Genomic DNA, 27,675 nt, shown 5'->3' on the forward strand with positions numbered 1-27,675 from the left:
TGGGGGAGGTGGACAATGGGTTTCCACCTGGGTTATGGTTTAGCTCTTTTAGAATGAGATAGCTGCTATCAGATGGCAGTGGAGCCCTAGGAGCCCCACAAGACCGTGATGATAGCAAAGTCTTACCCATCCTTGTTTGAGCAACTGCTCTAAGCACTACAAGAGGAAGCAAGTGGAGGTCTGGTGAGACACAGGCCAGGCAGAGCTTCACCCAGAGGTCAGAACCAAACCAGCGGTTATGATGGAGCAGGCCCCCAGAGGCTGCAAAGGCAGTTCTGTCACTGCTGCCTGACCACCAGGTGTCTAGCAGCTGACCCCCCCCCCCCCCGAGGTAAATGGAGTCTCAGATAGGTCATGGTGGAGGAACAGCAAGCAAGAGAGCGAGCCTCTGAGCACACCACTGCTGGAGCAGTGGGGAGGGTTTGTTTTGAGCGTGAATGTGTCTGATTCCACAGGCCTGAGGGTGCCAGGATACTTAATCTACATGCAGCAGCCCTATCACAAGGAGGAGAAAACAGTACTTAATTATCCAGTGTGTGAGGGATGACTTTTGGGTGCAATTAAAGGTCATTTGCTGGAGGCTACGGTCTCCTCAGCAGAGGGTGGGGTACAGAGGGTGGGGTACAGAAGGGTAGGGTACAGAGGGTGGGGTACAGAGGGGTGGGGTACAGAGGGTGGGGTACAGAGGGGTGGGGTACAGAGGGTGGGGTACAGAGGGGTGGGGTACAGAGGGTGGGGTACAGAGGGTGGGGTACAGAGGGGTGGGGTACAGAGGGTGGGGTACAGAGGGGTGGGGTACAGAGGGTGGGGTACAGAGGGGTGGGGTGCTTCTAGGAATTCCCTGTGCTGGCTGAATAAGTTTCTATCAGGAAAGGGTCCAGCCTGTAATCTGCCTTTCGGGCTCCCTGGGATCTGGGGTTACCAGATCAGGTGGAGTGGGACCCCTCCTGAGAAAAGGGAAATAGAGACAGTGGTGAGATTCCAGGCAGGAGGCTTCGGAGCCCCTACTGTGAAGCACCGTATTGTTTAAAACAATTTCTTTCAATCATGTAACGACTATTCGTATGAGACAGATAGTCAACCATCTGAGTAATTATAAATAAGGTTGTCAACGTGTAGTTAATTTTTATTTTCTTCTTTCTTCATTTTATTCGTTTTCCCCAGCGATTCCTGAGAAGGTATTGATGGCATTAACCCCATCCACTTACTTGTTCTTGTGTTTGAGAAATTGTCTAGAAAATGTCATTCAGTTTTGAAAACTGAAATGTGACCCTAGTAGTCATTATCCGATGCAGCGTTACCTGGCTGCTCATTGGGCTGTGGCATCTCTACACAAAACTAGAACAATTATGAATGTAGAAAAAAAGAGAAAAACATCCCAAACAGCCATGTTTCCTTCTGACTCTGCAGCTCCAGCAACACTGTAATGTTCTTCCAGTGGAATTTGGATGCCTCCTAATGGCCTCCTGGTGCTACCTAATGATAATTATATAATACATTAATTTTACTAAATGACTCATGATCTTCTTGTAAAATTTTATTTAAATTGTCACCATACACTATTAAGACAGACTCAAAGCCAGGATGCAGATGGTTAATTACCGTACTAAACTTGAGTTATTGGTTTCTGTTTGTGTTCTCGTGGCGTTTTAAGATGAGCAGCCCAGTGTTTTAGGTTCCAGAGCTTAAGGAATTTTTGTTTGCTTTTTAGCAGTTATAAATTAAGGATTATACATGTCATTTTTTTTCAGTGAACCTTCATTAACAGAATAGAATATAAACTACCATCCAGCAAGTATTAGTGTAGATTTTACTACTCCCAAGCAAGTAGTAGAGGTTAAAAAAGAAAGAAAAAGCTTATCAGTGTTTTCCAACTACTTGAGGTAGCAAAGTAGAAATGGAGGAACTATACATGGCATAAAGCCTAGTCACACAGTATGAATGTGTGCGTATCCAATTAAGAGGTGTGTGTGTGTGTATGTCTGTGTGTGTGTGTGTGTGTGTGTGTGTGTGTGTGTGTGTGTGTGTGTGTGTATATAGGTTTGGTATGGTAAGGCAAGGTTTCTCTGTAATACCACCCTGGGTATCCTGAAACTCACTCTGTATACCAGGCTAGCCTCAAATTCACAGAGATCTATAGGCCTCTCTGCCTACAATGTGCTGGGATTAAAAGTGCACATGATGCCCGGCTCTGTGTGTGTGTGTGTGTGTGTGTGTGTGTGTGTGTGTGTGTGTGTGTGTATAAAATTTATAAAAGAAATAGAAAAACATTGCAGTGGTCTAAGGTAGTCAGAAAAGGTTTCAGAAGAAAGCAGGTCATTTTTAGTTCTTTTTCAGCCAGTAGTAGCACTTTATGTTGAAAAATGGGGAACTAAGATTATGAAGCAGTAAGAGTTCAAAAGATGACATAATCCACATGGGCTGGTTTGAGGACACTGATGCTGAGGGTCACACAGACCCCTGAAGGTGTGCTTGAACTGGTCCTGACAGCCCGTGACTAATAAGAATAGTGATCATCAGTGTTGCTCATAGCCACGTAATCAGATAGCTCTCTATGAAAGACACTGCCAGGCCGATTTTATTTTTGGACTTTGTCGTGCTGTTCCACAGGAAACCATCTTCAGAAACACGACTTCACCAGAGGCAAAATGGTACCCTAGAGTGACGGTGTCCTGCTTAACACACTGGATGCTTCGGCCCATCTCTTTGTGGATGTGCAGCCTGAGTGGGGTTAGAGGGAGGGGAAACCAGGACGGAAGCTTCCAGGCTCACACTTCAGATGTCTAGCCTCAAAACAAAAAAATCTCTGATGGACCAAACTTCTTCAAATTCAGAAGCAACACGTGTATTTGCTTCTCAGGGAACCCTGGGGCATAAACATGCACAGACCACACCAGGGAAGGCAAACCCTGGGAGAACACTTCCTGTTCAGTTTAAATTGGGTCTTAGCTCTGTGTACAATGTGGAGGAAGGCATCTCCAAACAGGCTTTCCATCATGGCCTACCACATTCTTAAAGCCCTAGAAGATAGGCGGAGCCCCTGGGTCCACAAAACATTCTTCTAGCTCTAAAATAAAGATGCTGGATTTATTTAACCTAAAACCAAGGGCATTTCATAGGAGATTTGCACACTGACTCATCACAGGGATGTAGTGTACCGATTCCTCTCGAAACCCTCAGAGCAGTTTTAAAATCATTAGTAATCTGTGGTGTTGAGAAGGGAAGTGATGATGTCATTTAAAAGGAAAACTGGCATTTCCTTCTACAGTACATTTTAATATTAAACAAAATAAATCTGGACCTCTGTGGTCTGTCTCTGATTAATGTAGCTGTTGTCCCTCTCTGTGGGGTTCTAAAAATCAAAAAAAAAAAAGTAGGGAGCTTTATGGATCTTCCTTTATTTTTTGTAGCTCAGCGTGGCACTCCACAGTGCCTCACACTATAATACTTCTTTTTTAAGTGGACCACAAGTGAGGAGTTTTATGTGTTCTCTTGCCAAGTCAAACAGTATAACGCAGACACCACTACTCAATTCCCCGCAACACACACAAATCACACAATTTGAAAATTTGGCAATTTCTATTTCAATGCTGCTACCTACAATCTTATTTATAATGAGATCCATCTGTTGCCTATAGCTATTTCTAGAAACTTGATCTTTTGGGTATTCAATTAGCAGCTCACAAATAGATCTGAAATTTATGGAAGTATTTTTACAGTAGTTATTCAGAGTCCAGCCTTTTACCAGTTTTAGTCTTAATGCCTGTTAGAATAAATATGTATGCATGCATTTGCGTAGATATGTGTGTGGGGGGGTGTATGTGTATGTATAATTTTATAATTCTGTATAAAAATATATAAAATATATAAATATTATTTTATAATTCTAGTGAATAAGGGTTCACTACAGACCCAATGTCACCAATGAAGTCTTTTTTGAAAAATGCAACCTTTTTCATCTCTTCTCGAATATCTGCTTGCTTCTGGTTTTCATGTTTGATTATAGCTGATACTTTCTATTTTTCCATAAACCTTTGGAAATATCTTCTAAATTGCTCTTGTGACTCTGCCTTCCTTTGGGATACCTCCATTCACATCAAGTCCTCAGCACACAGTACATCCGATGCTGATGGCTCCCACAGCTGTATCTTGAGCTCTTTCTGATCTTCATGTGTCCTTGAAAAGAGCTTTGCCTTCAAAACAACCTTCCTTGAAAATGTTCCTTCTTCATAGCCCACACCTCAGTTGACCCTCCCCAAGACGGATGTCTTGAAGCCATCAACTTCATCCTACTGCCTTGAAATCTATATGCTGCCAGTCACCAATACTGATCGCTCACTATTCAGGCTAACAGTTATTTCATTGTCTCATTATCTCTCCTCTTAACAACTTTGTCAGGCTCCTATTTTTCACCTGAAGTATTATAACCACAAGGTAGTCTTTATAGATACTAATTATTGTCATGTGCCTACTCAGATATTGTGGCTAACATAATTCACCTATAGAAGGTTGTCATACCTCCCCAGCATGCCATAAGAAGCCATACCTCCAGATGTTGACCTCTGGCCTCCACCTTCTTATACAGATATGTGGAAGTACACACACACACACACACACACACACACACACACACATACACACATCGCATCACATGGTTTTCCTAAATTATTTAACGTTTGCTGAAAAATTATCAACTATTTTCACCTCACAACCTTACTCTGTGATCTTTACCATTCAATACAACATTATATATTTAAAAGATCTCACTTTATACAAATTGTATTCTTGTTTTATTGACTGGTGAGAATTCGTGGCCTATACACTTATGTGGATTCAGTTCTTGTTACCTTCCCTGACTTTTACGCAACCAGAAATAAATATGGAAACCAACTCTTGGGCTCATAGGCATGACTCCAATGATTCTGAAGGCTGTTAGTGACCGCAGCTTCATTTCCTCAACTATTCAGAAAGGTGAGTGTGAAATAACTTCAATGCATAACTCCTAATTCAGTGTAAAGCAAATTCCACATGTCCACACTAAGCCACTACAGGTACCACTCCTCAGCGTAACGTAGTCGCCTTCCTCTGCTGACCCCTGTCACTTGATGCCTCTTGCTCTTTGATGCAGAATCACCGCCAGAATGCACTTCCATATGTGATGTATCTTAGTAATGTCCATCTGTTGCAATGTACCAGTGTGCATGTGTTAGTGGCTGTCACCATTTGTACACTGATATTGCGCCTCAGCGCCTTCCTTTATCTTTTATTCTGCTTTCTACATGCAGTGACAGCATGGTTCATTTCCACACCGCACTTCCGATGCATGTCTGAGTGGACTTTGTCTTGAGGCTGTTGTCTCCATTAAGTCTATGAACAGCTTCCTGTAATTTCTCTTCATGCACATCTACCTGAGTTTCTGGGCCATACATATGTGTGTATTTGGTTTCATTGGCCATCCCAGCTTGTTTGCCAAGGTGACCAGGTAAGAGTCAGCATCGTGCTATGTCAGTCCTTCTACCAACACAGTATAACACCAGACGCCTTACACTGCAGCTTTTGTTATCATTTCCCTGAGACTGAGCATCTTTTCATGCTCTTAATTATTATTCTGAACCTTATTTTAGCTTCTCTAATGCCCATTGGATTGCCCTTGGCTGCCCATCTCTTGATGGCGCTTTTCATCCATATGCATGGTCTCTGTCCATTTTAGACAAGACTCTGCCCTTTTTATATGTGCTGCAGACAACTTTTCCCTCTCTGTGCCCAGCATCTCATTTACTTGAATAATGTGGCTTGAGCTCAATTTGAGAACGCTGCCTAGCATGCGCAAGGCCCTGGTTTCCACCAACAGACCTGCAAGCAAACAAATACCTATAGATACGGGTGGCTTTTGACACAGCTTATTCTCATCTATTAATTATTTCAAAATCATCACTGCTGTTTTCCTCTTGTTTAAGGAGTGTTCCCTACACCTCCCCAAGTAATGAGAATCACCCTATACTGTTTTGAGCGCCTCAATTTTTCTCTTGTTTGTAGTAAATGCGTTATCTGTATTTGTGGGAAGGGGGTGTTCTGCATTTATTTAGCAGGCAACCTTCCCTTGCTGCTTTGTTGAGCCATATCATAAATTCTGTACTTGCGAGTGTCAGGGTTGTTTCTGTTTTCTCTCCTCTGTTTTATTGGTGCATTACTCTGCCTTTGCAACAACAGCAGAAGTGTCTTACTTACACTTATTTTACAGTAAGTCTTAGTAGGACCAAAAATCAGTCCTTTTTCTCCTCGGATGAATTTTCACTGGAACCAACCCTGCTAATTCCTTGGTTACAATGTCTCCTTCTTGTACTTGCAAATTACTTGCATAAGTAGGTAAATATTACCAGTGATTGTCATATATATTACTTTACGGGTATCACTCCTGCCTCCTGGCACTGTAGGAGGATCCTTCCTGGATCCTATTCTTTAGTGTCCGGTCACTTCCTGACTCTTCATCATTCTGTCACATGCGTGGGACATTTCCTGCCTCGCCTTGGTGAAATTATCACTCTTGTCCTTAGAAAACACGGGGTTTGAGAGCAAAAACATACAGATCTCCAAAGACAAGGAGTATCCAGGGCTGTTGGGATGGTAGTAAGAGAGGGTCCTCCTTTCTTGAAATCTTTCCAGTCACATCTATTTTTCTATGGAGAAGAGAATACTATACACTGGTCATGGTCTCCTTAATCTTTCAGTAATGGTCCCCAAAGGTGCCCTTCATCTGTTGTGTCTTAAGGGGTTAGCTGTGGTAGTCATCTCTATGCATGGGGTCAACTGATTCTGTGGTCTTAGCGTATGCTGTTACTTCCTTTGACAAGAAGATGAGTCTTTTAAATTTCAAAAAATGTTATGTGGAATTTCTTGTGGGCAATCAAGAAACTTTTTACACCCTATAATAGGAAGGAAAAGTGCACTCTTATTATTATATATGTTTATATATGTGTGTGTGTGTATATATACATATTTAATGTCACAGTTAGCATCACAGAAAACATGAGCCTTCAGTCCACCTGTCTTAGATGTTTTTTAAGTTACGTAAATCAAAGCGATGGCATTATTAACTTTAGGAACATCGTATTGATTACCCTCGATTAATGTCCGCAGATATCTTACCTCACAGTCATTTAGCTGCAATTCCCTCATTGTGGTGGTTACAACACTTACATGACCATGGCATAGCTTATCGGCCCAGAAACAGTGAAAGAAGTGAGGATGAAGATGTGAGGTCTATATATATTTGAATCATCTCAAGAGGATGCAGTCGAGATCACAGTGCATCATCTCCTGGCCAGTGGGTACCAATGCCCTGTAGTGACAGACTGTGCTTCCCAGTCTATAATTTCTAAAGCTTGTTTTCTAAATAAAATTGTTTTATTATATATTGATGAATGTTGGCCTACATCGATATATATGTACTACTGTGTGCATGTCTGGTGCCCACTGAGTCTACAGGAGTGTCAGGTCCCCCTGGAACTGGTTGTAGCCCACCATGTGTGTTCTGAGAAGTGGAATCAGATCCTCTGCAAAAGCAGTAACTGCTATTAAACACGGAGTTATCTTTTTTTTTTTTTTTTAACTTTTCTAGTTTCTGGTTTAAATTACTTCTAGCTGGCCATGTTCAGTCAGATTTCTTCCACAAGTACCCAGAGATAGAAGAGTACGAATTTACCAATAATCACTTCTTGAGATGGCTAATCTGATGTTCTAACCAGCTGCATCTTTAATTAGCTGGTGTTCCTTGCATCCCTTAATGCTAACAACGATGGTAGCAATAGGCCAGATCTGCTGTTGATGAACCAGCATCTTTATTTGTCTTTTTTTTCTTTTCCCAAGTAGTGCATCAGAAAAAGATGTTAGAATTCATCATTGAGAATTTGCTGGATTTTTTTAAGGGACTGTATCAAATATCATGCTGACCTTATTCTGTGTGTTCATCTCTGTTACTGAACTGTTAGGCTTGGCATTAAAATATGACAACTGGACTCATGCTGGCAAATGTATGTCTCATTATATTTAATCTCATTCTATTTTAAGAAAGCACCACTGCTTAAAGTATCTGGACTTACATTAAGGAAAGGCAATGTAAGATTTCATTTTATCTCTGATACCATAGCATAGAAAAATAATCTTTGCTTGGGGACTGTTTTATAAAATGCAGATTTCAGGTGGTTTTCAAAGGTGCTTGAATTAGTAGGCAGCCTGAGCATATATATTTAAATATATGTTTTATTTGAAATACATATATATATGTGTGTATATATATATATATACATATATACATATGTATATATTTTGGGCTTCTTGATATATAAGCAAATTTAATGATATCTAATATTTGTCCTACTTGGGTTTGTCCTGCATAACAAAGTTAGATTCCTATAAGTCTACTCTTTCTGTAAGTGGAGTTATTCAAATGAATCTCAAACTTGTTGTTGATTTTATAATTATAGCAAAGAAATGCTCATGAACACATTTTTAAAATATCCATCACCATGAAATCTTTTCTGATGCAGGCTCTCACTATGTAGTCCTCGGTGCCCAAGAATTTTCTGCGTAGCCCAGGCTGCCCGCAAACTCACAAAGTTGTGCCTGCCTCTGCCTCTGCCTCCTGATTGCTGTGACTAAGAACAAACACCACAGTATGGTGCTACATTGTTTAAGCCTTATATAAATTCAGTAAATGAGGAGCGCAGATCATTTTAGGGCCTCAGTTGTCTGATAATCCTGTAATGTAACCAACCAGAGAGACATAGGGTAAGAAGAAATAGCCCTGCCTGCTGCCTGCGTCATGGTTTAAAATGGATCACTGCAACTGAGTTTATTCCACAATAGATTTTACAGAAAATTTAAAATGGCCAATAACTTAACAACAATCTACTAAAGGAAAAAAAAACAAAAAACAAAACAATCCCCCGTATGTGTAGGCAAACATGCTTCACGTGACCGCCCCTCAGAGGGCATTCGGCCCTTGTCTCTGAAAGCACAGAGACCGCCATTGCTTGCCGCCATTACTCTGCTTTCGGGTGTCATGTGTGTCTGATTACTTTTATCATTTGCTCATAACAAGCTGACGTAAGTACTGAGGGAGGCTGGAGAAATAAGCAGAAAGCAGAGGAACTGTGGACTTACTAAAGAAAACACTTGAAGAGCCTTGTCAAGCACGGGCCTCCGGCCACCGCATCATAAGCATAAAACCTAAATGCCACACCATAAAATGAAATGGGTTGGCTGTGACTTGCTCCATTTTGCGTTATTTAGTTCTTCCTCGGACCACAGTGTGCTTGCGCGAACAAGCTTTTGTTTCGTTTCACAAGGCTTGGAAGTGGTAAAGGGTTTAAAGATAAAGAGAATGCAAGGAGGCCGAGAGACTCTGGGAGGGGTTGTTGGGAGAGAGAAGGAAAATAGAAGAAGAAGGTGAGGAGGGTTTTTGTTTTGTTTTTGTTTTTGTTTTTTTTTTTTAAGCCACATTAAAAAAAAATCTCTTGAAAGTCAAAGTCAATTTCCTGACTGAAATCATGGATTATCTGGTTATAGCCTTCTTTGAACAAGTATGAGACAGAAATCTTTGTACCTAAAACACTTCGCACTTAATTTTATGATCTCGTTGAAATGTGCAGGTAATCTAGGTCCTGAGGAGATGGAAAAATCATTATTAGTGCACTGAAATAACATTATGCAAGGAGAAACTTAATGAATCAATGCAGCTCAGCAAATCCTGGCCACTGATGAAAACTAGCTTTGCTTTCCCAAGCAGCTGTGCGCCGAGAAACTGCTCTTTAATTGCCCCCAAAATCACAGATAGCAAATCCTGTCAGTTCAAGGGACATTCACAGTGTATGAAATACTCCACTGAGAATTCAGATCATGTGGCTCTCGTAACTTTTACTTACATAAGAGATGCTGCAGAGAGCCACATTTGAAGAAATATTTTATAGCCAGGGAATCATGTCTTTCATAATCTATTTTTCTTGTACTTAGCTTACTGTCTGCTTTTAAAAATGAGATTTTTCCAAGAAGTGAAAAATATCTTGAACCGTGTCATTAAATGTTGAAAATAAGCCAGGCCTGGTGGCTCACACCTGTGATCCCAGCACTCAGGAGGCAGAGGCAGGCGGATCCTTTGTGTGTTCGAGGCCAGCTTGGTCTACAAAGTGAGTCCAGGACACCCAAGGTTACACAGAGAAACCCTGTCTCAAAACAAAATAAAACAAAATGTTGAAAATAAATAAATGACAGTTAGTGACTAGGAAAATGATATAATTGTAGTCTTTATGCATCTGCAGACATTTAGTCAGACTTTAGATCCAGCAAGATATATATTATGAAGATTTTTTAATGATATGTGTTTTACTCATAAACACACTTTGCCTGCTATTTTATTCATCCAGTAGTCAGGCACATCATGAAGGGGAAAAGGGATAACACTATGACTATGTGTGCGCTCTCTCTACACGGGCTAGAGGACTGAGGAATGAAGGCCACACAGGAAATTGCTAAGGCAGGCCTGATAGAACAGGACTACTTTGCACAAGCAGTAACTTAGCAGATAACTTAGTAGGTAACACCATAGGGAACGTGTGCCATGGCTGGGAGTGTCGAGTCTTCTCCCACAAGAAGCTTGAGATAAGAGGTTTTGTTTTGTTTTGTTTTTGTTTTAATAGATACAGTAAGAGTGACGTCTTTGCCGCGAACAGTTTGTCAGCGTGTTTGAACATTGATGAGTGTAGTAAAGGGAGATTTGGAAGATGCTTACAGGGAAAGTAATATGCCCACAGGGGTGGCCTCTGGGATACAGGAGGACTCTAGAGCTTTCCTGGCGCTTCGTTCAGTTTCGGTAGGAGAACGGAGAGGGGAAAGCATGGCTGGTGAAGGGTGTTTCTGTTTATTTGCAGTCGTTCGTTCCCTCTGTGTTTAAAATCATGGGCGGCTAGATCTGGGTAGGGGTTCAAAGTTTGCTGCACGCATTGCCCTTGGCTGGTGCCATAGTTTGAGCAGGACCCACAGTTGAGTGGAGAGTGGGGACTGACTTTCACATGAACTCTGGTGCCCCATATTTGACCACGTCCCCTGGATGGGGAGGCCTGGTGGCACTCAGAGGAAGGATAGCAGGCTACCAAAAAGAGACTTGATACCCTATGAGCATATACAGGGGGAGGAGGTCCCCCTCAGTGACAGTCATAAAGGAGGGGAGTAAGGGGAAAATGGGAGGGAGGGAGGAATGGGAGGATACAAGGGATGGGATAACAATTTAGATATAATATGAATAAATTAATAAAATATATTTTAAAAAATAAAATAAAGTCATGGGTGACACTCCCAGCCCTGAGCACACTGCGTGTTCTGTCATCGTGACTCAGCACTCTGACTCCTCCATCTGAATTTGGTGAAGAATCTGGTTTCCTCGTGACATCACATCACTTCAGCGTTCATGCAGAATAAAGGCTAGTGAAAGGGGAGGCACTAACAACATTCCAGGTCACCTCTGTCCCCACATCTCAAACCGGATGTAAATCCTGAGTTCTTATGGAACCATGATCTTCATAGTGTGCATTTCTCTGATATGGCTCTTAATTTTCAAAATTAAACTACATAGAACTAAACATTCTCAAGTAAACAGTACCACGTTCCCAAGTACTCTTCCTACCAGAGCTCTGGTAGAGCTCTGGGCTCCACCCCCCTTGAAGATAAAAACACTTAATCACCATCCAAAGAAATGTCTTCCTGAACCAAAGTCACAGATAAAAACCACACCAGGGTCCTAAGTTCAAATCCAATTTCTTTTATCTGCCCAACATAATAATCTAACCCAGCTTAATTTCCCACAGAATAACCGTCTTCCAAATGCTAAAAAACAGCATCCCAATGGGTAAGTGCACAGATGGAAAGGATGCAAATCCTGTGCTATCTGTGATGTTTAGTCTCACACTGAATAAAGCAAGAGCCGCATCATCTCTGGGCAGAAAAGAGAACTGTATGAGTCTAAACAATCAAATCATTGTTTTTCTTTTTATTTAATAATTTTAATTCTATGCTTTGGCTTATTGTTTTGCGGGGGGAAATCAATGGTTGATATTGTGATTTTTAAAATATGCATGTGTAGAAAATTTACTATATTCCACAAACTAAAGAATTTATCATCTAATAAAAAGAATCCAGATAGGGCTTTTGCGTGGACTATGAGCTGCCATCCAGATTCCTCTTCAAGAAAAAAAAAAAAAGCCATGTCCCAGCTGCTGGGAGTGAGGTGCACAGAAGTCCTTCAGTGGCAGCCACACCAGGGTTCTCTCAGCTGATGGTGGTTGCCCTGCCCGGCGTCTCACCCTGATTGGCGTACTGTATGTTGTGACCTATGACAGAAGGCCTGATCATTTTCGGCCCAGTTGTTCTACAACTCTGATCTGTGACGCTAATTGTGGAACTGCTTCTGGTCTTGACTAATGCTATAGTTGGCCCCCTTAGGGAAGTCAGGCTTCTCCTTGAATCCAGCCCTGTTTTCTCTGCCCTTCAAAGACGTTGCTTTCAAAAGCACACTCGTAATAAGAAAAATTAAAAAAAAAAAAAAAAAAAAAAAAAAAAAAAAAGACTTGCGGGCAATGTCTGCCTCCTAACCGTCTTCCCGCGAAATGCAGCCTGCAAGCAAATTCAGTTTTTCCTTCAAGCTACCGGAATCAAAGAGGGTTACGGGCTGACAAATAAATATATAAAGCCGGCAATAACTCTTCGGCTTGTTTTCTCACTATTTACTTTATGAGAGCTCAGAAGCATTGCTTCATTGGGATTTCTGAAACCCAGGGCTGGAAATATCCCCTATGCGTGCCATAATTCACAGCGTGGATACAGAGCGAGGACAGCCGCTTACTCTTTGTCTTTGGCCCCTTCTGGTTTAATGCTCTTACGAGGGGTTCCTCCGAGGCTCCAGTCTTTTCTAATGGGTTCCTGATGCCTCAGCCTCCTGCTCATCCACAGAGAGATCCCTGTCCAAAGCAATCATTCTTTATGACGCCGCAGACGGTGATGTTTCCTATGGGCAGGCCAAATCAAAGCAGTTCTCGCTTGCTGTCTTGGCTGGTAGCGCTGTCCTCCTTGTAGATTCTTCGGGTTTTAAGTTGGAAATAAGTCAATAGCTTTCTTCTATACTATCGGCAAAGATACTTGGTGGACACACTATAGAGCTTCAGTAACTCAGAGTAATATAGTTTTGTTTTGTTTTGTTTAAAAAAACTCCTAATTTATACCTGCTGTTTTATACCATTATATCATTGTGTTCTACTGACTAGGGTCTTCCCATAGATTCATATACCACTGCATTATACTGACTAGGCTCTTTCCACAGAGTGGGGGAAAAATTATATATATATATATATGTATATATATATATATCCATATATCATATGTCATTACATTAAGGAAGATTTCTATTCATCCAATGAATATCTACTCAGTGCCTTTTGTGCCAGCAATAAAACTACAAGCATACATATAAGCATGTGCACATACACACACACACACACACACACACACACACACACACACACAGAGTTACAATTTTTCTTGAATTTTTCAATCTCCAATGTGATTTATTTTTCTCTCATTTAGTCAGAAAAACTTGAGATGTTGATGAAGTTTACAAATCTTATTTTTAAAAATCTAATATTTTTTGAGACTATACTTATATTTTCCTTATTTCTCCTTTTCCTTTCCTCCCTCCAAATGTTTTCAATTCGTGGCCTCTTCTTTCATTGCATGTGTTTACGTATATCCATGCATATTCCTAGCTATAACAAGCTTAGTCCCTGTAATGTTACTTTTATGTATGTTTTCAGGACTGACCACTTGACATTGGACAACCAATTGGTCTGCTCTTCACTGGGAAAACTATTTCTCTAGCTTTGAGAATTTTCTAGTTGCCTATAGTTCTCTGTGTATGGTTGAGACCCCACGCTCTCTTCCCTAACCACTTTGGCATATATATTGATATGGTCCTTACTCACCTTACGTTTGGGCGGTCATGTTGGTGCATCACAGTCATCTAACCTGAACTTGAAGGGAACAAACTGGCAGTGTCTTGCTTCAGGCCTGTTGCATGGCAGTCATAGCACAGCCTTTATACAAGCGGTGGAGCCCTGCAGTGGATGTCAGAAGCAGGTAGTTGCAGATGGAGAGCAGAGGAGAATAAAAAATCCACTACTCACTATTCAAATACTTCTACATTCTCTCTCTCTCTCTCTCTCTCTCTCTCTCTCTCTCTCTCTCTCTCTCTCGTTGGTTTGGTTTTAGTTTGGTTTGGTTTGGGTTTTTTTTTGTTTTTTTGGGTTTTTTTTGAGACAGGGTTTCTCTGTGTAGCCTTGGCTGTTCTGGACTCACTTTGTAGACCAGGCTGGTCTCGAACTCACAGCAATCTGCCTGCCTATGACTCCCGTGGGATTAAAGACATGCGCCACCACCCCTGACTTACTTCTGCCCTCTCTACATCTTCCTTCCTTCCGTCTATACCCAAACACCTCCCAGATAGTAAATATTAAAACTATATGGTATTTTTTCTAATTCTTTCTGTTTTCCTGATGAAATGAGCATACCAGATATAACAGCTACAAATGGAACCCCACCCAGCAAATTGTCGGTAAAGGGATGAATACAGAAATCATAGTTCAGAATCAAACAACTAGCAACATCCTGCCCAGCCAGCAGAGGTGGAAACCGGCACTGGCTTTGTTGGTTACCCTCCCTTCTGATTCTTGTGTGTGCGCTCTGCCTCCTGGTGTGGCAGCATTTAAAGGCCCTCCACCACAGGGGGCTTTGGCAGCAGTGCACGCTGGCATTCTGCCCTTCTGAGGGGGTGACATCCCATGGAAACCTTAAGCCAAAACAAGCCTTCCTCCTTCAAGCCAGATATTTGGCCACAGCAAGAAGGCAGAAAAGTCCCCAAAATAGCCTACCTACACTGAAATATTCCCTGATAGGGTTGGAGGATAAGAAGGTACATTCTCTCATTATTCAAAGGATGCTGCTTGTTAAATTTTTAAAGAGTTTCTTGATATATTATTCTGACATTGATACAAAAATAAGACAACAAGATAAAAAATCTCTGTGACAGAGCACAGTAGATAGAGCAAAAATTAGGACTGGCTCCTTTAAGAACCCCATGGTACACTCATATTTAATAGCACGTGAATTAAGACATGAGGTTAAGATATAGAATAATGTAGCTATTTAGTAAGTAGTACATTACACTGACAATAAATAGGCAGGATGTGGTTTTACATATTTGTTCAGGAAAGAAGCACAATACTTTGTGTTTGAACTTGACAGAAAATGCAAATGAATACATTGAAAATGTGGTTCAAGGAGATTACCCCGCAGTGTACAATCATTGTGAAAAAGTGCTGTCCCTTGAGGACAGCTCCACTTGCTCGAGGTTGGCTTTCTAGTGACATGGCCAAAAACTTCAAGATGAGCCTGAGTGGATGGCTCTCCTGTGACATGATTTTGTGTGTCCCTGTCACATCAGGAAGATACAGGGGCTACTAGACGGGGAATGCCATTGTCTACAGAAGCATACCACTCCTAAAAAGTAAAGACTGTTACTTATGTCATGAAAACATCTTCCCTTCCTTGTGCATAAACACAGATGTGTGTGTAAATGTAAATATATATGCGATGTATCTGTGGCAATAAAATCTCTTAAGTTTAACTACATATAAGAGATGCCAGAAAAGTCTATAGAAGAACACTGAGAAGAGTGTGAAGAATTCAGCTACCGTATTAACTCTACACAAAATAATACACTCACTCGCGTCCGTGGTAAGCCAGAAATAGGTTATTTTCATGAGGGATTCTGGATGACAAGCCAAAGGAAGCCACAGAACAGTCACACAGCTACTAATTCGAGGACAATTGATTGTTGATGTCATTTCTCACCTAATTTTTATCTTAAGAGGGAAATGAATTGCATTGTAATCTTTCCTAACAAGTTTAAGACTTACCCACTTTTAAGAAAACACTGCGAACACCAAATAATAGTTTCTACTTATTCGTATGCTGCATGACTGAGACAGGACGGACGTGCTTCCACTTAAGGAAGACATTGTTTGCAGAAACTACATGACTATAGGGGTCACAGAACAGCTAAGGGTGTGACGTAATATGAAGAGCTTCTCACTTCCTGAGGCTGTGACGTAGAGCCCCAGCGGCTTTACTAAACTTTCTGTTGTCTATGAAGAACCATTGTAATGCTCATAACGCAGAAGCACTGTCCTGTGGTCCAGTGATCTGAGTAGAATGAAAGGTGGAAAGTGAGGAAACCAACCTAAGGACAATATTATTCCTTCCCTGCCTCCTGGCCCACCATGGCGGGAATAGCTCTGCCAGGCTGCACATCCCCGCTGTGGTAGGCTGACTGACATCTTAGAGACAATGAGGCAGGTTACGTTGTTTATGATGGATGTTTCTGTCACGGCAATCACACAATGGATAAAATCACTGGAAATATTAATAAGGGCCCCGGTTAAAGAATTGTACAAATGTACTTCATGTTCCCTTTTAATTCCTGATGCGCTGGGAGGCCATACACTTAAGAGGAGGAATAATAAACGTAGCAAATGGTTAGAGTGCATTAGGTAGAAGGAGGTGATGTTAAATAGCATGGTTATTTTGAAAAAAAAATAGGACTTAGACTTGGTCCACACCTCTCAAAAATGAGAACAAAGGTACAGGCTCCAAAGATAATTTCTTTTTTTTTTTTAAAGCTTTATTCATTTAGTATGTATACAATGTTCTGCCTGCACATATACCTGCAGGCCAGAAGAAGGCACTAGATCTCATTATAGATGGTTATAAGCCACCATGTGATTGCCGGGAATTGAACTCAGAACCTTTGGAACAGCAGTCAGTGCTCTTCACCTCTGAGCCATCTCTCCAGCCCTCCAAAGATAATTTCTAAATGTGGGTTTCCACCACCTCAAGGAATAGTCACATACACTAAACTCATTGTAGAGTCACGCAATACCAAATGTGATTTTTTAAAAAAATGATGTCAGCTTAAGACGATGTAGAGTCACCGGGGAGATGGAAGGTCTGTGAGGGACTGTTTGGATCACTTTAGTTGGGATGGGTGGACGTGTGGCCTGGAGAGAAACCCTGCCCTCTATGAGGTGGGGAGAATAAGCTAAGCACAAGAACGCTGGCTCTCTCCCTGGTCGTGGTCATGCCAAGCTCTCTCTCCAGTGGCTTCCCAGCTAGGATGGACCTTGACTTGGAGCCATTGGCTGAAATAGCCCTCTCTCCCTTAAGCTGCTTTTGTTGGGATATTTTATCACAGCAACAAGAGAAGAAACTATGACACCTTGTGACAGAGGAGACAAAGACAATTAATTGAGCAAGTCTTCCTGGAGCTCCCTTTTTTTTTTTTTCCTCCCACCCTTGGAAAGGCTGTGAACAGAAAGGAAGCAGCCTTTAGTGTAGAACTTGGAAAGCCTGTTAGTGAAGCTGGAAACATCGTTGTGCTGGTAATGAAACCATGAACCGGGCAATCCTTTGTGAAGCTTCAGAGTTCTAATCTCAGGCTGTCTGCCATCGTGCCATAAATTGAGTGGGTAAATATTTAAGCACAGGGCTGCACGCCTCCTGCCCGGTGCTCTCTTTCTAATTACCTGGGTTAATTTACATCCTTTCATTGTAAGATCTATAGGGCTCTGTGGGGGCATCTTGAAGTGAGTCGCCTAATTTGACGTCTTCATCCGCCCAGTTCGACAGACATTATTTCCTCTCGCTTGCCTGCCTGTTTTCATCTTATCCCATACCCACACCCCTGCTGCACTTTATTATTTCTCTTATCTTCTTTCCAAATAGCCCACGGGTTCTTTTCTCTAACACCGCCTCTCGCTGCAACCTGCGTGCGCTAGACAGGGAGCTGTAGTTTTCACATCTAATATATAGTCACACGGTGCATAGAACTAGCAGTAAAAAGAGAGTTTTACTAAGTTCGGGGAAAGGTTGGGAGGCTGAATGAAAAAAAAAAATTAAGAACTACCCGTGATTTAGGATAGGAGACAAAAGACGTCTCCCAGGGAAGACAGAGAGATCCAGATGCACTTCAGGACAAAGGAAACAAGTAGGTGAGATTGTCTCTTAGATCTGTTGCCGTGGCCTCTGAGGTCAGCGGCTCCACAGTAGTCATGTGATCTGCTTTGACCAATGAAGTGGTAGTGGAGGTGTCCCCCTTCCACAGGCAGACACAGGCAGTGGTGGGCCTGGGTTCTCTCCTTCTTCCCCTATTGCCTGCCCCCTGCTCCATTCTATCACAAGGGCATCACTTTCCAACAGGGCTGTTCCAGAACTCTCCCGTCTGACGTAAAGCAAAGCAGGGAAACAATGATGCCTGCAGCTTCGGCGGGAGAGGAAACTACAGAGATGGTGGAGACACTAGAAAGCTGTCTAACACATTTAAAAGCATGAAGGAAGTGGGGTTGTGTCAAAGGGTTAGTTGTGGGCATAAAGGCATGGAGACAGACGGGGAGAAAATGTGTATAGATTCTTGAATGCTGTGATAAAAATGCAACTTACTGTGTAACTGGGGGTAACTGCTTTGGGTGTTGGGAAGGGGTCAGGAAAACCTTCCAGAAAGCTACCTAATGCTTGGTGAGAAGTTCTTAATTAAACATTTATCCAGCAAATATTTGTTGGACATGCATGAAGGATGTGACTAGGGAGTCAAGGATAAAAAGGCATACCTCTTTCCTCGGCTGTTTGAAGTATAGTGCAGGAGAGAGTCAGGTAAGTAGGCAATTATACCGTGTTCGAGAGCCAAATAAATACAAGGTGACAGGGGTCCTTAGTGGAAGGAAAGCTATTTGAAACTGGTGGAGCCAAGGAATACAAGCCAGGAAAATATCTGAACTCTTTACAACAGCTTAATTGTGCTTTCCCCGTGATAGAATAGAAAGAATTTGAGAGCACTAAAAAGGACATAGCATGGTAGAAAAATATGGGCAGCTACCAAACCTTTTATGTGTAGAAATACTATACACCTATTCCTGTGGGCAGAATTTATCTTTTCAAATGTGCGAGGACAGGCTGCAGTAGTTATGAGGAAAGGCGTGCTTAGTGTGAGATAACTCTCACGTCCTTTAATGTATCGCGGCAGTGGATTTAAGGCCAGGCCCGTAAACCGTTGCACACACAGACACATACATTTGCTTCTCGAGCCACAGTGAAATTACTTCAGTACGAAAACGAGCATCTTGAGATAATTTCTCCCAGGACAGAGTTAGTAGACATTTCTGTGTGACAATATCTATGGTATCCTCTTACCCACTTCTTCATTGAAATTGTTTTTTTTTTATCATGTATCCAATCTAATGTCTAAATTTGTATGTTAAAAAAAAAAAAAAAGCTCTGTATCAGGCCAGGGAGATGACTGAGTGGGTAAAGTGTTTGCTGAAAGGGGCTGAAAATGCGTGTCTAGTCATTGTCATCCACACGCACATAGACGTGGATCCCCACCTATACAGTAACAGCAACAGTTATACCTAAGATAGATGTTTAAGCTTTATGCAAAGTAGAGGAGGTATTTTGGTCAGTATAAGATCTGAGTTCAAGCCCCCAGAATGCACACAGAAAAGCACGGTGAGTAAGGTCTTGCCATTACAGCGCTGCGGGGCGAGAAACGGGAGGATCCCCTGATTTGGCTGGTCAGCCAGCCTAGCTTACTTAGCAAGCTCCAAGTCAGCCATATCCCTCCTGTCAAAAATGTGGGCAGTGCTTAGGAAGCATGCAGGGTTGTCCTCGGCAGGGACACACACCCACATACACAACACAAGCATCCACACATGCATCAATATACACACATACACAAATACAGACGTGTTCCTGCACACATATGCAGCTACACTGCTGTATCAGTAGTTACTTTTGGTTGCTGTGATAAAACACCATGACTAGTTACTGGTAGAGAAGGGAGTTCATTTAGCTGACGGCTCCAGGGGGAGAGTCCATAATGGTGGGTAGGCATCGCTATAGGCGACCAGAGCAGGAAGCTGACACATTATAGCTTCAACTACACAAAGAACATGGACTGAAAGTGAGATGAGGCTATACACACACTAATCCGGCCTGCCCTCCGCCCCAAGTGTTATACTTCCTCCAGCTAGATTTCACCTAAAAGTTCCATAACTTCCCAAACATCATCTGGGAATCCAATGTTCAAATACATGAACTTATGGGGATGTTTCTCACTCAGGCAAACACACAAACCCATATGCACACTTATACCCACACATAAGTGAATGCACACGTATTTACATATGCAATTCACATGTACATGTGCATGTACACACAGTTACCCATCACATATGCATGCACACATACACCTTGACCCACCTATACACTTACACACATGCATACATCTATATACTGTCCACACACATGTGCACATGCACACACATGCACACACATGCACATACATGTTCATAAACCTATACACATACTCAAACATGCATGTATTCTCCAACAGTAATACATAAATACACACACACATATATATTAACCTACATACAAACATGTACACAGACATACACTTGCACACACACAGTGTAATCTCACACATGTACACAAATATGCATATGCACACACACTCACATTTTAGGTGCCATGTGATAGTTCACACCTGCATAATTGTTTCAATACACTTACAAACACACACTTAAGCTTTGATATACATTACTCATCCATATAATTACTAAAAATATTATTTCAATCAGATAAAACTTCCTTAAAGTTACTTGTTACATTAAAATTGCTACATGAACAAACAGGTGCACCTTATATATTAATATATACTATTTGACAGATCAACATTGAAATTTCCAGATAATGTTCAAAATATCAAAGTTAAGAGACCCTAAGAAGACTAGAATACAGAAATACAGTGGTAAAAGTAGCCTGGCATGTTCTACTAGAAATTCTTAAAGCAGGACACAACCTATTCATTTAAATCAACTTCTAATAGAGATCAGAAAATGCTATAGTAATCATGGATAATATTTTTATTGATCACTTAATGAGATACAAGCATGTTGCCAACTCTATACAGCACCTATAGGAGACAGTGAAATAACTAACAGTGGCTTACATCCATTCACAGATAAGGATTGGGGGGAAAGGGGAGGGGCACAGGGGGTGGGGGAGGGGTGCAGAGGGGAGCAGGCTCAGTCAAGGCCATTCAGTTACTGTGGAAAAATGGATTCTAAGCTGAAAACCAAACCTTTCTGAGACCTACAGCCTGAGATCTCAGAGTTCCAATATTGTGGAAACTCTTCACTCTGGCTGTGGCTGAGAATATTTTGAGCTCACGAGTTATTTACTCTTGCCTAGGAAGTCACCTTCCCTTTATTTAGTAATAATGATTAGATATCTGTACCGAGAGAGGAAAAATTTATCCTCACTTTGAGTCATTAAGTTGCCTCTTTCCTTTTAAGAAGAATTGCCACAGCTCTTGGAAAATACTGGCCTTTATAGAGAAGCAAACCAGCAACTATTTAACAAATTCTGAAGTTGCTAAGAAGTAACTTTCACAAGGCTTCTCTACTAATGATGTCATTAAAGATGCAGTGGCCAGTGTTCAGATGCCCTCCTCCTCAGCAGCTCCTCCTTATAGCTCCTGCTCTAAGTGAGAAAGCAAGGCATGGCCTCTGAAATTGCTGCAGAGGACACGCAAAGAGGGCACAAAGCTCACTCTCACCCTCACACTGGGATAATGAGGCGCCACATGAGAGTTCGCACTTTTGAGGTAACTGTGATGTCCCCCCAGTTTGTTATCAATTTGATGCTTGTAGGAGAATTTTGTCACTCTAAACAAATAATCTTCTCTAAATAATTTGCAGTCAATAGCTGGCATATTACATATGGGGTCTGCTCCTCAGATGGCTCGGCAGCAGGCCGCCGACATTTAGCCTTCTTTGAGAGTTTAATCTCAATACGTTCCACTCAGAGAAACTCTTGGATGCTAGCTTACACCTATGTTCCCAGAACTCAGGAGGCCGAGGTGGCTTGGCTGGTGTTCACGCTGAGTTCCTGTGCAGTCTGGACTGCAGCGAAAGAGACTATCTCAACAAGCAGCATGATTTAATGTTCCTACGAGTTTGGTCATCGCCAATGCAGGAGGTTCTACAATGTGTATCATTTATTTAAAGGAAGGGCTTAGACCTCTAAAAAGATAGTGAGCCAAAATAACAATAACAAAAAAAGGAGGGTATGCACTGAATGCTTAAGAACTATAACTTCTAACTCTGATGACAAGCAGCATGAAAAAAAAAAAAATCAGTGCACAGTTGTTCAAAACTATTTGTTTAGCAAGTGATTTTGCACGGCCTCTGGCTTCTCTCTTTTTAACATATGCTCTAATTTTGTTTTAGTGACATAAATGTGCTGTTTGTCTTTCTGTCATATATCTAAACTATTTTTTTTCCAACGAGATGCCTTGTTTCAATTTTTGAAGGGTTTATTTGATTGTAGACTCTCAGCTAATCTCCAAGCCCTATGCATGCCCCCCCCAAAACTCACCACAAATCAGGCCACAGTGAGACATACATTTTAAAGTGAGTATATCACGAACAGATGATTATAAAGTTGCAGCCATTACTGTTTGTTGCTTTGATGTAGTACAAGCAGAGAAGTGTGATGTTTCTTATTAACAATTTTAATTAACTTTTAATTGATCTGTAAGAAGATGAATGGCTCCATTATAGCATTGCCCAGCGAGCTGCTTGAGTAGATAGTAAGTAGCCGTGCAAAGTGCACGACAGTGCTATTGATATCAGAAACTCTTCAGATAGCTCCTTTGTCTCACAGTGACTTCCTCCTATGTAACAGTAACTGAGTTTGCCCCCAGTGCCTGAGTCACAACCCCATTCATCTTGCTCAGTGACTGGGAGACAGGGAAGGAAGGGAGGAACCAGATTTCCCCATGTCGCCTGTCCCTTGTCACCATTAGCTGATATCTGAGCAACTTTAACATTGTTAGAGTTGACTGCTGCAGAGTGTACAGTCAAACACACTTTTCTCTCATGGTGCCTAGCCATGCAGGGAGCTAAGTGGCAGGAGATCAGGCAAAGGCCCAGGTGTCTGTGGGTGCCTGACAGGTTTACTACCCTTAAATGAGTTTTAAGGAAAATAAATAAATAAATAAATTTTAAGGAAGTTAGGATATGTGTTAAAGAGGGTGCTCCAGCTAACATCAACAGAGAAACCCCTTAAAACATATTTAATAGGCAGACTAAAAGTAAATAATTTCAAAAAAATGTATAGGTCACTATATATTTGCAAAAATATATGATTAAAACAAAGGTCCTTGTGAGGGTAATATAGCCCTGTTTGTCCAAGTAAGCCTAAAATACTTAAATGAGCTATTAAGAGGGAGCAAGGTGGCTGGGGCATGAATGAAAGAGGTGAGGAGGAGGAGGAGGAGGAGGAGGAGGAGGAGGAGAAGAAGGAGGACGTGGTGGAGGAGGAGGTGGAGGAAGAGGAGGAGGTGGTGGAAGAGGTGGAGGAGGAGGAGGAGGAGGAATTGAAAACTTGCCTAGACAGGATCAACCCTTCTACCCTTACAGGTACAGAAAATAGTGGCACAGGGGGGCTGGCAGCAATCTTCCCATTCCACCCGTCACGTGGGCGTGGGAAGCAGGGTCACTGCTTACACAGCACAGCTCTGTCAATACTTCCCCCAGAGCCCCTGGGAGGGAGCAGAGATGGTGCTTACATAGCTTTTAGGTGGATGGCCCCACCCTCGACTTCTTATCTGCAGAGATTTATAGAATGGATTTCTATTTCACGTGACCTGATGAGTTCGTGTTTGTTATTTCGGCGATGGAATAAATACCAACAGGGGCAGTTCCTGTGTGTGGTAGGTTGACTCACAGGCCTTTGGGTCTATGACGGTACAGAAGCAATGGGAGTCAGGTAGAAATAAGCATGAAATTCTGCAGTTTCATTTTTATCATGGTGGTATTCACTAGCCAATGAGAGTGTCTGGCAATGCTGGGCAGAAGCAGGGAGCTTCAGGCCCTGTTGGCATCCTCTTCGGAAAGAGAAATGACCAGCGCTCTTCAGTGTAGTGGGTTCCTAGCCTGGGGGCTCAGCACACTCATATATTAAATATGTTTTGGCACATAATATTTTCAGTTGAAATGATTTTGTAAGGCTGTGATCCATGGTAAATTACGGTATATTTACCTCTGATATATTTGAATACTGGAAATGAGACATTAGTTAAATAGCTGGGCATACAATGAAGAAGACATGCCCAACTCCTTTTACAGAGAGCAGGGAATGGGGAGGGAGGGAGGGAGGGGAGAGGGAAGAAGGGAGGGAGGGAGGGAGGGAGGGAGGGAAGGACAAAGCGAAGCAATAGATTTCTGGTTAAATCACTCTGTCATAGTGAAATTTGAATTGTAAGAATGAACAGACCACTTGGGTAGGAGCCATTTAAATTACCATGCGTGCATACAATAGTTTTAGCTAAGTTTCCCAGAGATGAAAGGTAAGACTAAAACTCATAAGAGCAGTGATGTATGGAACCCAATCTATTTAAATTATCAAATTGAAATTTTCTTTACTTGGTCAGTTGACTTCGGGAAACAGACACTTCCCTGTCCTTCCCCGAGTGATGGAACATTGCTGCGTATTGTCCCCACTAGATGGCAAATGCAACCAATCTGCCAACAGTGTCTGGAGCCATCTAGGCAAATGAGAGCTTCAGAGAAAGCTCTTCTCCATAATGTTATAGCCATCTAACTATGTTTGTTTTTCTTCTCCGGGCATTACCGTAATTCCTCTTCTATTTTACTGTCAGGATTCACCTCTACAGGGTGTATTTTTGCTTAAAGGACAGATCTGGCTGAGTTTCAGACATATGTTGTGAAACCTGCAGTTAAAAACACAATATTCACATGTTGTTCTTTGTTTTTACACTTCATTTTTCATTTGTTTGTTTAGAGTGTATGTGTATGTGTGTGTGTGTGTGTGTGTGTGTGTGTGTGTGTGTGTGTGTCTCAACTTTATTTTGTAAGACTGAGCAATGTGTGCGTGATGTTAAGAACCCACTGCCTTGCATTCCAGTCACACAAAAGTTCAGTGACCATTGAGTATGGAAATCAAAATGGAGTCCTGTCCCCCCTCTCTCTCTCTTTAGTGGTAGTTTGGATTATAATTACATAGTATTTTTATAGCTTTTTAGAGTCAAGAGTTTATGAAAAGCAGTAATAGTATCATTTGATATAAAATGTACAGTATCTGGTGGTGTGATGTTATACGTTACAATAAAGTTACTGACTTTTAAGTAAGAGTACTTCTACCAACATTCTATTAGAAGTATAGTCAAAGCTTTTCCATTTTGATGCCAAAAAATGACTTTATGACTAAAATTTTGAGCAAGTATAGACTCAGGTAGCACCAATAATTCTCAGCTATTATTTGAGATTCATAGTCTAATATTAAACAGTAGCCCTGTCTTATGATTTGACAATTACAGTACCTTTATTGCCATTCAGCTTGGGAATATATTTAATTTCAAACCTCAGGTCCATATATTCACTGAACATTCATTACCTTCATTTGCATTTATTAAACTGCATAACTTATGAGTCACTGTGCTAAATTCTAGGACCCCCCAGGTATTGAATTCTTGCATAACTTTACGTGAGACAATTAATTTCCTTAAGCCATATGGTCTCATTTGCAAAAATGGGGCCAAAGTTATTTACTCATTAAATCATCACAAGGATTAAATGAGGTAAATATACATTGCGCCCTAACATATGTGAGTATGAATTTCTTAAGCAAAACAATAATCAAATCTTAATCTGTTAGAAGATTATCTTACATTAATTAAAACCAACTACAATTTTTGACATTTAAAAACCACAGTAGCAATAAAATTACATGAAACTTTCCATTTTTATAATGCTCATTTTCTCTGGCATAATATATTGCTGTGTCTAACGATATCATCATTTCCACTGAGTATATAATTAAATCACAGCTTATTTCTTTTCATGATTTTTGACTGAAAATTGTACCTTTATTATCTTTCTAATGTTCCCTTTAGAGGAAAAAAAAAGGAGTATTTGGTTAGAAAACATGGCACACTTTATCTACCATGTGCCAGTAGCTGTTGTGTGAAGCCCTTTGTTTCTTCCGTTTAGGCAACAGACCCAGATGCTGGGATAAACGGCCAAGTGCACTACAGCCTGGGGAACTTCAACAACCTCTTCCGCATCACATCCAACGGGAGCATTTACACAGCAGTGAAGCTAAACAGGGAAGTCAGGGACCACTACGAACTGGTTGTTGTGGCAACGGATGGAGCGGTGCACCCTCGGCATTCAACCCTGACACTGTACATCAAGGTGTTGGACATTGATGATAACAGTCCTGTTTTTACCAACTCAACGTACACAGTCGTTGTCGAAGAGAATCTGCCAGCGGGGACCACGTTCCTTCAGATAGAGGTGTGTGGACGCGCACTAATTCCATGAAATCTGTATTATAAAATTAGCTGTGAGGACAAGACACTGAAGTTTAGCTGCAAACATATGATGAGCTCAGAATAACTCAAAATCAGATAGGATATAGACAAATCTTATTATGTCTCAGAAATGTCATATTGTATGTTAGGGGAAATCCTTCCTCTGGGAAAACCCCACAAAAGTAAAGGGAGAAGGTTTACAATAATAAGAAATATCATACATTTACAGGTATAAAAATAATGCTAGGTGGTTTTGTCACACTGACAACACAAAGAAAAAGCTGATTTTCTAAAAAAAAAAAAAAGTATCAAATTTTTGTGAGTATTCTTCATATCAGAGGGATCACACAAGTATCAAATAGACATTAGTATACACACGTACACACAAGCACATACACACACATATTAAATGAGGTAACTATACATTGCACTGAAATGTATGTAAATGTGAAAATAACTATATGAGTTTCTTAACCAAAACAACTATTAAATCTAAAACTGTTAGTAAATTATCTTACATTAATTAAAACCAACTACTATTTTTGACATTTAAAACCCACTGTAGCAATTATATGTGTATATATATGCATTTGTTCAGGTATATGTAACTTGTATATATTCACATATATGTGGACTAATATACTTTTACTCATAATTTATACACCCATATAATATTGTTTATTCTGTAGCAATCTTTTTTAGTCTCACAACACTTTATAAATTTCTAACTGTTTTTAACTGAATTTCCATGTGCACACATCTCTGGTCAACTGTAATATTTTCAGAAGCTCCCAACATTTTAAGATAATAGCTCAGATGAACCCATAACTCTCTCATTTCTTTTGGACTAGCTCATTTAATTCTGACACAGGTCGGGGCAGGGGGCGGTCTGTGAACTGTATTATGACAAACAGAAAACACCTCAGCCTGTTTATTTCTTTACCTGCAAAGCGCAGCTTGAATTTTCCTATCAAGGTTTTCTTGATACACCGCAACAGATACTTACATAGGTTACAGATATTAATAAATTAATCAAGATGCATGCTGACCAGGAAAGAATTGTTTGTCTGTTTGTCTGTCCACCTCTTCAACAATCATGCATCATAGGTGTTCAACTCTATATT

General features: G+C 41.1%; 1 protein-coding gene across 1 annotated transcript in view; it reads left to right on the forward strand.

Moving 5' to 3' along the window:
- PCDH15 (protocadherin related 15) overlaps positions 1–27,675 on the forward strand; it is a gene marked incomplete at its 3' end in the record, with an annotated part of 1,334,501 nt that overhangs the window by 1,136,962 nt on the left and 169,864 nt on the right. The window contains exon 22 of the mRNA XM_084754693.1: positions 26,229–26,534. Within this exon, the coding sequence (XP_084610819.1) occupies positions 26,229–26,534 (306 nt within the window). The remainder of the gene's footprint in view (positions 1–26,228; positions 26,535–27,675) is intronic.

Source organism: Acomys minous (assembly GCF_964271855.1).
Source record: "Acomys minous genome assembly, chromosome: 13".
Classification (NCBI taxonomy): Eukaryota; Metazoa; Chordata; class Mammalia; order Rodentia; family Muridae; genus Acomys; species Acomys minous.